General features: G+C 40.7%; 1 protein-coding gene across 2 annotated transcripts; it reads right to left on the minus strand.

The window, feature by feature from the left end:
* Nucleotides 1-207: 207 nt before the first annotated feature.
* On the minus strand, nucleotides 208-10583 carry lman2l.L (lectin, mannose-binding 2-like L homeolog). 2 transcript variants are annotated; one of them, XM_041585261.1, is made up of 9 exons: nucleotides 10363-10583; nucleotides 7807-7925; nucleotides 7353-7470; nucleotides 6362-6444; nucleotides 5565-5597; nucleotides 3686-3847; nucleotides 2642-2756; nucleotides 2267-2386; nucleotides 208-2170 (listed from the first exon to the last, which is right to left on the minus strand). In XM_041585261.1, exons 1-9 carry the CDS (start codon nucleotides 10532-10534, stop codon nucleotides 2031-2033), a joined length of 1062 nt encoding a protein of 353 aa, XP_041441195.1. In that variant the 5' UTR covers nucleotides 10535-10583; the 3' UTR covers nucleotides 208-2030.
* Between the last annotated feature and the right edge of the window lie 339 nt (nucleotides 10584-10922).

A 10922-nucleotide genomic window follows, 5' to 3' on the forward strand; every position in this document is an offset into this window, starting at 1 on the left:
ACAGCAGCACAGAGCATGTGCAGTGAATCATTAGAAAAGAAGATGGGGAGCTACTGGGGCATCTTTGGAGACACAGATCTTCCCTGCTAAAGGGCTGTGGTTGCCTTCGGCTGGTACAGAAGCCCAAAAGTACTAGCCTACTTCTTTAGTTAAGCTTTAGTTCTCCTTTAAGCAACAGATGGATACCTATAAATAAACACACGCAAATAGTAAAGCAAGATTTGTCATCTGAGAATGTCACAGGCACATACAGTGAAAAAAAGAATGATTTTTTTTTTTTGTTAACCGCACATTAATTACAGTTTTACACATGCAGCTAAGAAAACCCAGCTCTAGGACTGCAGTCTATAAAATACCATCTGCCTATTAAAATTTCATTTTCACACAAAAATGAACATTCCTGTAATGCAAGACAACCCGCATTAAAATGGCCATTCACACCATCTGTAGAGATTAAAAAGGGAGTCATCAGAAGCAGCTTCTTTGTGCTTCTAGGGGGAACTATGATTTAATTCACCTGAGAGAGAGAATAAAACAATGCTGGATAAATGAAGTTTACACTAAACAAGGTCACCAAACAAGCAGATCTGGGCCTGATTTGACCTAACTACAGACAGGGCTCGGCCAGATTTGATTGCTGGCCTAAGGAAGACCATGGGATGAGGACTGCATCAATACATAGTTGTTGTCCTTGTCTTGAACGTTTTTTCAATTTTTGGGCAGCTACTGGTCAGGCTGGCGTGTTGGTAACAACATACACAACCCAATAATTTAATGACTCTGGCGGCAGCTTTTATCAACCTGTGTATGGCTCCCTTAAGAGGAGCAGAATAGGTTTATTCTGGGCAGAAATTACACCCCCGAAAAGAAGCAGTGCTAAAATATGCATGATTTTGCCCAATCACTTCTCTTGGTAAATAACTGGACTCAGCACAAGTTTGACACAGCCATAGAACCTGGAAAAGTGACTGTGTACAGTAATTCACAAAAATTTCAATTGTTCCGACATAGCTAATTTCCCAGATTTATGGCTATTAAAAAGGACAAAAAGTCAGATTCACAGTGGGTGGTGCCAATCTGTTGGTGATTCTAATTGCTCACCTCACTCTAATGTTAGTATACTGATCCTGGATTGTTTCAAGGGATCATTGGGAAAAAAAAACTATACTGCACAAGTGCTGGATGAAAGTAACACAAATGCAAAGTGGTATGGTACAATGTCGGTCCAGCTTCACAGATTAATTATCATGAATTTACACCCTTACAGTTAACTGGACATTTTCTGCCCTTAAATGACAACAAATCTCTTAACATGACCAAAGGTTAAACGGATTTAGATAAGCCTAGCTGTTCGGAAGCCGTCATTGAATTTTTAAAGACATGATTTCAATAAAATCTGGGCCAAATGTGTGCTTATAACAATCAGCTCCCATACATGGAAAAATAAAAACTACTGTTACTGGTGCATTGATTGGGTTCCAGAAAATGTAGTACCCCACTGAAGTAACATTCTTATATAATCTGCCCTGCGAACACGGCGCATGTACTGTCCTAGTGTAACAGACCCCTATGTTGTTCAATTGACACATTAAAGTATGCAGAAAATTAAAAAAATAAATCTAACAACTCAACTGCAGATAATGGTGACAGGAAGATAATCACATTTTGGCTGAGGCTGGATATCACATGGAATGGATTGCAGGCAAGTAATTCAATTCTGAGGGTAGTGAAGCTCATATTGTTTCCAGTGGAGGAAATTAAAAACAAAACAAAAAATAAAGCTACACTTAGCACACCAGTGGACAGATCTACTGAAAAGTGAATCTTCAATAGCAGCTTATAAAATCCCAGTGTTTAAAACAGAAATCTCAATCGTTTTAAAGGAGGCAGCTAAGCAAAATCTCCAGCATTGTGTATAATGAGCATTTAGGCTCCACAGTCTATGGAGGTCACAGTTTGTTCTAGCAGTGGGCACCAGCGTGTAAGTCCTGATTGGTACTCTTTGTGTTCGAAAAGACGTTTTGGGTTCTTCAGTAGAAATGCTTGCGGTTCCTCTCTTGCCATTTACTGTACACAATGAGGAGGATGACTCCGGCAAAGACCAGGCCGAGCAGCGAGAAGAAGACAATAAGAAATATTGCAAAACCACTCATGGACTCTGTTGAGGTTTCTACAAAGGAGGAAGATGAATATATAAACGATGAACATTAAAGGCTATGTTTACATGGAATAATGGATAAATGAGCAAGAGTGAACTTTTACTCACCTCCAGGCAGCTTCATGTAGTCCACACTGGGAATGAACACTTCCTTGTCCATCTTCTCCTCTTCAGGCGTACGTTCCACACTCAGCTGGTACAACTTCAGGGATATGAGGTCATGGTTGTCTATAAGAAATAACAGCCGTTTCACGATCATGCTTTATAATGTTGCATGCATATGCCGCCTATCTAAAATATGGGTGCAGTTACTTTTGTGGAGTCCTTGAGTATACTAGGGTGCTTAGAAATCTTTTGAGAGCCTATATTTGCCCCAGGTCACCAATGGGACATAATTGCACTGCAAACACAACAGAATTCTTCAAGGCTGTGCACTAGTCCGAACAAATAATAACTGGAAAATATTCCAGTTATTTCTCTTACCTGTCAAGTCTCCTGTGACTGCAGATGCACCAAAGAAATATCCACGGGGTAATCGCACCCCGGGAACATCTAGGCAATCCTTCCACTCCTGCTTCCCATCAATATCTACCATGATCTGAAACAAAGGAGAGCTTAGTGTAAATAGAATATTGGTTTAATCTAACATCTGTTTCTTCCATAACCATTTTATTTAGGTACACTGTCTATGTACATATGAAAAGGAGTGCAGTGATTTTAGGAAACTGCATGCATGATCTTGTCTCCTTGAGGGGGGGGGGGTGGCCATATTTTATTTCTAGTGTTCTACCATCAATACCTCATTTAGCAAAGTAAGGATTGAGAATTTCCAGAACTGAACCCTTCCAATACAGTTATATGCAAAGAAGGGGCTAGAGAATAGATGGATGGTCTCTCAGTTGGCTTTGTCAGCAGAGAGGCCTGGGGGAGTTGCAAGAAGAATGGGGCTTCTGTAAGCAGTTTGGCTCACAACTGGCCCCCTCTACATAGTATGTTGGCCTGAATCTGCCTTTCCTGCAATTTTCAGGGCCAGTCTGCACACCACAGCATAACATGCAAGATAGAGTTGATTTTTAGAAAAATAAAATGCAATTTGGTAATTTTTCTAAACAAAAGATCATCATGTTGAATATTTTCCCTAAAAATCTTTAGCCCATAGAAATGACCCAAGTTGGGATGCATTTCAACATGCTGCTACCACCAGCCAGCTGAATGCTACTTTGTACTTTGCTAGAGTATCCTGCTCCTATGCAGTCATCTGTGTGGCCCAAGTCTAAGCTGCTAGTGAGCTTTACTGGAGTTGAAGCACTCAAGAGGCATTGTGGGAAATCACAGTCACATCACATACTAGGCAGAGTTCAATTCTCTTACATTCTTTGGAACAATTCTATATGATCTAAGACAGAATCAGCATACAGTCAGATATATTAGAGGAAAATCACAAACGTATTTGGCTTTGAAGCGCTTCTCGTGAGTTGAGCAGGGTAGCATTTTACAAAGAATTAATTAAATCAATGAAAATCTCACCGTAAGGCGACGTTTCACGTAGCGGATGACAAGGAATGTATCGTGGTTGAGGTTCCTCACCATGGCAGTGCACCCTCCAAGTTCTGTTGGACGTCCATCCCGACTATGGTCATATGTAATGGAGCCATTGCTGACCATGGCAGATATGTAAGGGAATACACGCTGTTGGGAGAATCACGATTAAAAAAAAAAAAAAAGTATGACGGACATTATTTTGAATCAGTGGTGAGTACGACTTTCCCTTGATTGTGTGTATGTAAAACTTTCTGATTACTATCCTCCGAGTGCTGTCACTATTTGATCTCCATATTACCGCACACTAATATATATATATTATATATATATATATATATATATATATATATATATATATATATATATATATATATATATATATATATATATATATATATATATATATTTATTTATTTATTTATATATATATTAAAATTAACCTGGAAGGCAAGAACCCTTAAGATGCCATTACTTTGCCAGGTCTGAAATACAGACAACTATATACAAAGTCTATTTCCCCTCCTTGATTCCTATGGACACAACGAGGGCTGTTCCAATAGTTTAATATCTAAATAAAAAAAATGCACAAACTATATACAGGCATGGGATACATTATCCAGAAACCGGTTGTCCAGAAAGCTCCAATTATGGAAATGCTGTCTCCCATGGACTCCACTTTAGCCAAATAATCCAAATTCTTAAAAATAATTTCCTTTTTCTCTGTAATAATAAAACAGCAACTTGTACTTGATCCAAACTAAGATATAATTCATCCTTATTGGAAGCAAAACCAGTCTATTGGGTTTATTTAAGATTTACATGGTTTTCTAGTACACTTTAGATACGAAGAGCCAAATTACAGAAAGATCCGTTATCTGGAAAATCCTGTGTCCCGAACATTCTGGATAACAGGTCCTATACCTGTACTTCTTAAAGTAGAATTCAACCCTGTAATAAAAAAACCCGTACTCCCCACCCCACGTAGACCCCTCCTCTCCTCCCCTAGCCTAACTGCCCCCTCTGGGAAATGCCCTATTCTTTATACTTACCCATCGGCGCTGATTCAAGCAGCGGAGTTCCACGCAGCCAACTTCCGGGTCTTTGGTAAGATGACTGGGAGATCGGCATGGCGGCGCTTGTGCAGTTGAAGCACTTTCCCGGTTTGCGACAACTGCGCATGCACCGAAATGGATGGATATTGCTGATCTCCCTGTCAGCTTACTGAAGACCCGGAAGATGGCTGGGTGGAACTCCGCTGCCTGAATCTGCGCCGAATAGGGTTGCCATCTGGCCGATATTTTACTGGCCTGGCCGGTAAAAATTATTGTTAATCCCAATGCTATTAATAGGGAAAAAAGATAAATATATAGGAAGGCTGGAATTTTTTTCCAGAAAAGGTGGCAATCCTAGCGCCGAAGGGTAAGTATAAAGTATGGGGCATTTCCCCGGGGGGCAGTTAGGCTGGGGGGAGGGGGGTCTATGTGGGGTGGGGGGTAGGGTTTTTTCTATTACAGGGTTGAATTCTCCTTTAAAAAAGAAGGGCATATCTGCCTTTAGACTTGTTTAACCTACAATTCAGTTAATTTTATCAGCCCCAGTATGAAATCACATGAACACCATGAGAAAAAGGAAAAGAGAGGATACAAGAGGAACTTAGCACTGAATAAACTGACTTTACGGCATGCTCCAGTGGTTAAGCAGAGGCAAAGTTCACATGCTGCGAATAGCAGACGATTATCTAATTCTGCATTACACACAAATACTCCTGAATTCTTAGTCTTATGTTGGTTTGAGAAGCAAAAGCACAGACACTAACTGATGCAAACGAGACGGAGGGGGGAGGGATAGGTCTATATAAAGATACCTGCATCGAGGGAGAGTATCTTTTCCTCTGAGACTGTGATCCCGAAGCACAAGATAAAGCACACACAACATACAGCTTAGTAACACAAACCTCTTTACTGCCAAACACAGTCGTGTAAATCTGGCCATACACGTTACAATAACTATCTTTCCTGTGATCATTAAAAGATCGTTAGTTTTCAATACAGACATTTAGAGCTGAACCATCATATATACAGGTAGAAACAATAGAATTCTGTCTGATTGAGCAGTAAATAATGGCCATATTTGGGTGCCTTCAAAGGAACCTGATCCAAATTTTTAGACTAGCCCAATCAACAAGCCGATCAATATACAAGTCTTTTGCCAATATCGGTCGGCTCGACTCCCGCCATAGACAATCCGAATATTTTACGAAACCTTTGTTTTGAATGATAAAATCTGTGCGTGTATGGCCACCTTAAAAGGCAATAGAATTATACTACTGAATAGCAACCTTTCAAGATTGCCATTTTAGAAGCATGAACATCTTTGGAGGTTGAACTGCATTAGTTCTTTAAAATGCATTTATTTCACTTTCCCTTTTAGCTTTTTCCTGAATAGCTTGTTGCTAGGCAAAATGTAGATTCGATGCCCCAGGTTGTTACAGTCGTTGTTGAAGACATAAAATCTATATTGTGGGAACCGAAATGGTTATATTTATATGGTGTGCAGTGAGGGTACAGCTATTCATAAGCATCACAGTGCAAGTAAGACACCTGGTAGGGAAATAATAGAAATAAAGCAAGTGTTCATTGGGGGCCGCAGATCTATACTCACCTCATGCTGCTTCTCTTCATTTGGATACGTGTCAACAAACAACCCAAGACCGACAAAGTTATCTTTACTGCCAAAGACAGGTCCTACAACAGGACAACCAAACCAGTTTACTCATAAGGACCCAAGCATTCTCCACAATTGCAGATGGCTACTTGTACAATAACTTATTAAATGGATCTTTACCTTTAAATGAACATTCAGCATGTGACATGAACTATACTCTCTCTCTCTCTCTCTCTCCCAATGTTTTTGGCTTTCCTATTCTGTGCTTTCCAACTGAAAACTGCTATCTGGTTGTCGGGGGTCACGGACACTGGCAATAAACAGAGACCAACTTGGAGGCTTCGGATTTATTGTTTGTAGATTTTTGCTTGGCACTCTACTATTATCTTCCATTAAAATGCCCCAAAAGTAGCCAAAGTCTTGTCTAGGAATACTGCAGGGTATGCCATAATGACATTAATTTTAAGCTGAACTACCTCTTTTAAGGAATGCTGTGCTGCTTTCAGTGGCCAAGTTAGTACAATGTTGAATATTATATCTACCGCTCTCCCGCCTCTTCACTTTCCTGCACTGGTGGTGCTGGCTCTCCATAGACCCAGTAAGGTCCCTTAGCAACAGTAGAAGACTCCCGAATCCGCATACTCTATTTATCTGCAGTCAACGTTTCAAGGGGGTTTTTACCTCAGGAGGTGAAAACCCCCCGAAACGTTGATCCTTGTGGTGTAAAATCAATAAAAAGAGGGGCATGTCCCCGACTGCAGACAAGTTAGTACACTCTCAGCCACCCATCCCCTCTGAGCTTATCTTCTGTAATACTCCAGCATGGCCCTCGTTCTCCAAACCTGTGTCCTACAAGTATTAAAATGAGGCTATGTGTGACTGAGGATTTTAATTGTCCTTTCATTCTGATCAAGGGACCATGCTTGTCTTGAGTCTGCAGTATGCGCATGCTCACCAGGAGGACTATGCATCAGACCAATGTACTGACCTGCTTGCATCCGGTCCTTGGTATACCAGAGGGCAAAGCCATCCCCATTTAGGTTCTTCTTGCCCTGTCCATGGATTTTAAAGTGAACTTGCATCTCCCAATCCCTCAAGTAACAAGGCTGAAAAAAAGACAAGGTAACTTTACATAACACTCAGATTGTACTTACTCTTGCAGTAACAGGCTTAAGTAGTAACCAGGGCACACACTTCAAAAACTGCTCTGAATAGACAGCAAAAAAACAGCTTGAATTAGAGACTGGCAGCTGAATAGGGGAGGGCCTGATTAAAAAGATACAAATTAACAATATCCTAGTAGCTTCACAGTGGTCCGTGAACTAAAAGTTAAATTAAAGGTAAGCTGCCCCTTTGGACTGAATGCCATTTGATGTATGAAAATATCCACAGTAGATGATAAACAGCATTCCATGGATGTGATAGATGAGTTCAGGACTTACCACACGGTTCCAGACAGCCCCTTGCTTGCTTTGTAAGTCAGGGGTTAAGCGCACATACTGTGGGGTCACAAGTGAATTTCCCAAAAGGTCCCATAGAGACGATGTAGAGGAGCCTACTCCTGAAAGAAATAACTGGGTGTGAGAACTCCATTAATAATTAAAATGACAACACAGTAGGGGGAACTCCTAAAAAAAAAACACTTGAGGAGCAGACAGGCTGGACATGCCCCCTGTAAAATACCTTATCTTTATATAGGGAATAGTGTACCCCTTGCAATAAGGATCTTGAAATTGAAAAAGGATTCCTTTGCACATAATTCTGTTACAGGCTTCTTCTAACATCCTCATACTTCCCAGTAAGAGGTACAATATGCTACCTTCCAGTACTGGGCAGAACAACATGCGGTGTTTCCAAACAAGCACAGTGAAATCTCAAATTTTCCCTGATTTAAGTTTTTCCTCATTTTACATTGTTGTTTTTTTTTGGTCCCACCTATAAATTATGAATAATACATTTCCCTGATTTTATACCATGTTTTTCTGGTCCCCTGAAAAACATAAAATGAGGTTCTACTGTATGTTGCAAGATTTTGTTCTTTAGAACTGGCCACATGACTATTCAGCACATCGTCTGTGTAAAGGCAGATTGGACTGCAATCCTCTTACTGCTGTTGTTGTTGTTGTTGAACTCCCTAAAACCCCTCTCTTTCTTTAATGCATAATACATGGCTGGCAGAGTGGACAGCCCACTTCATACCATTCAACCCACTTCAGTTACTGGTTTCTGAATACCAGCTGGTCTGTCAGCCTCAACACTAATGTTGCACACATGCCTGGACTGGCCCTAGCACGCAGGGAACCCGAAGCCCCGGGCCATACTACTCAAAGGCTTCTCACAAGCCAAAATAAAAAGGCTAGCAGCACCCAGAGAATTGTATGGGAAAGGTAGTCTAAGGGGGCTATTTATCAAAGTCTGAATTTTCTGCTACAAACTCTGATCAAATCCGCTCGGGTTTTTTGCGCTTATTTATTATTACATTTTCCCCAAAATGTGCTTTGCAGGAAAAAACAAAACAGATTTTCATGAATTTTTCGGGTTTTTTTCCCATCTGATTTTCACCCGAAAACTTAGATTTTTTTTTTTATAAAAGTCCGATTTTATATAAAAAAAAAATCACAAATTATTTGTGATTTTTGCATTCAGAGTTTAGCAAATAACACCCTAAGCGTCAGGGCACACAGGCCGATTCAGGGAGATTAGTCGGCCGGCGACAAATCTCATCTTCTTCGGGGCGACTAATCTCCCCGAACCGCCTCCCCTGCCTTCCCGCCGTCTAAAATGTAAATCTTTTCGTTGTGAGGCAACTTTGGGCGACTTAAAAAAAGGAATTGGCGCAGAGTGGCATCCTTACATTTACATTTTAGCCGGCGGGAAGGTAGGGGAGGCAGTTTGGGGAGATTAGTCGCCCCGAAGAAGAGGAGATTTGTTGCAGAGAGACTTATTTCCCCCGAATCTGCCTGTGTGCCCTGACCCTTAAAAGGAACACCAAAAAATCAAAGTGTACCAAAGTGATTAAGATATAATGTACTGTTGCTTTGCACAGGTAAAACTGGTGTTTTTGATTCAGAAACTCTACTATAGTTTTTATACTATAGTCTACTATCGTTTATACAATCAAGATAACAGATAAGCTCTCTAGTATACAATGCGATTCTCCAGAACATATCTGTTATCTACTGTGTGTCTTGTGCTTAAATGGCTGCCCCCATGGCAACACAGCAACTTGATTATATAAACTATAGTTGTATTTCTAAAGCAGACATACCAGTTCTGCCAGTGTGTTAATTTTTTTTGGTGTTACTGTTCCTTTAAAGGTGTGGTTCCATTAGTATGAATTGCTAATTCTAAGCAACTTTTCAATTGGCTTTCATGTTTTATAGTTTTTGAATAATTTTCCCTTCTTCTTCAGACTTTTTCCAGCTTTCAAATGGGGGTCACTGACCCCATTTAAAAACAAATGCTCTGTAAGGCTACAAATGTATAGTTACTGCTACATTGTATTACTCATCTTTCTATTCAGGCCCCCTCCTTTACATATTCCAGTCTCTTATTTAAATCGATGCATGGTTGCTAGGGCAGTGTGGACCCCAGCAACCAGATTGCTGAAACTGCAAACAGGAGACCTGCTGATGCTGAATAAAAAGCTGAATAACTCTAAAACGACAAATAATAACAAATGAAAACCAGCTGCAAATTGTTACAGAATATCATTCATTACATACATCATACTAAATGTTAATTTAAAGGTGTACAGTTGCTGCTGTATGTAATAAGTGTGGAACAGCAGCCTGATGTAATAAGTGAAGAAGACATGCGGATGCAGTTTATTTGGAAATTAGCCAATCGGCATGTTGTTTTCTATAGGAATTAGTATTTAGTTGTTCTTGTTACTGGGGGACTCGACTGAACCAGCAATAACTCCCCAGTTTAAATGTGACACCCTTTCTTGCCGGGTTCGATATCTCAAGCTGCCTCTCCTGTCGCGGCGCTCTTACCTTGGTAAGGTTTGCTCAGTGAGTGCTCTCTCTTTAAATATTCCTCCGTTTGATCGGCCGTTCCTATGTCCCAATGTACCAAGGCGACTATCAGCAACACTGGAACCCGCACCCTCCACCTTCTCCATTGTGACCGCGAACTCCTCTCCCTTACTCCTATCGCCTCTGCCATCTTGCTACTCCCTAACCAGACACCACAGAAGCCAATCACTTTCTTCAAATGATTCAGGCTACGTAGCCGTTCTCATCCCGCTATTGGTTGCTGCGCATCCAATAAGCATAGAGAACGGCTGGTTCCAGGTGGCTTGAGAGATGATTGGCCGAACAGCTTAACAGCGCTTGAAAGGGCCTCCTGGGAGTTGTGCAATGTGTAGGGAGGCAGCATGTTTAATGCATAAGAATAACCATCCACCATTCTAGGGTCGTTTAAGAACTTACGCTGCATAAAGGTGACTTGGTGGAAAATACAGTATAGCTAATAGTACAAGGATTGTATTGAATAATGTCAGGTGTTTCATTTAACCTTGCCCACCAAGGATTTCATGTCTGCCTTCCTCCTG

Source organism: Xenopus laevis, chromosome 3L, assembly GCF_017654675.1.
Source record: "Xenopus laevis strain J_2021 chromosome 3L, Xenopus_laevis_v10.1, whole genome shotgun sequence".
Taxonomy (NCBI): domain Eukaryota; kingdom Metazoa; phylum Chordata; class Amphibia; order Anura; family Pipidae; genus Xenopus; species Xenopus laevis.

Excerpts from the sequence above, each read along its gene's own strand:
- lman2l.L (XM_041585261.1), bottom strand. The coding sequence starts at position 10,534 with ATGGCAGAGGCGATAGGAGTAAGGGAGAGGAGTTCGCGGTCACAATGG. Across the intron at positions 5,598-6,361 it reads ATGAAGAGAAGCAGCATGAG|TCTCAGAGGAAAAGATACTC; the intron begins GTGAGTATAGAT and ends TCGGGATCACAG. Across the intron at positions 2,387-2,641 it reads AGTCACAGGAGACTTGACAG|ACAACCATGACCTCATATCC; the intron begins GTAAGAGAAATA and ends TATTTCTTATAG.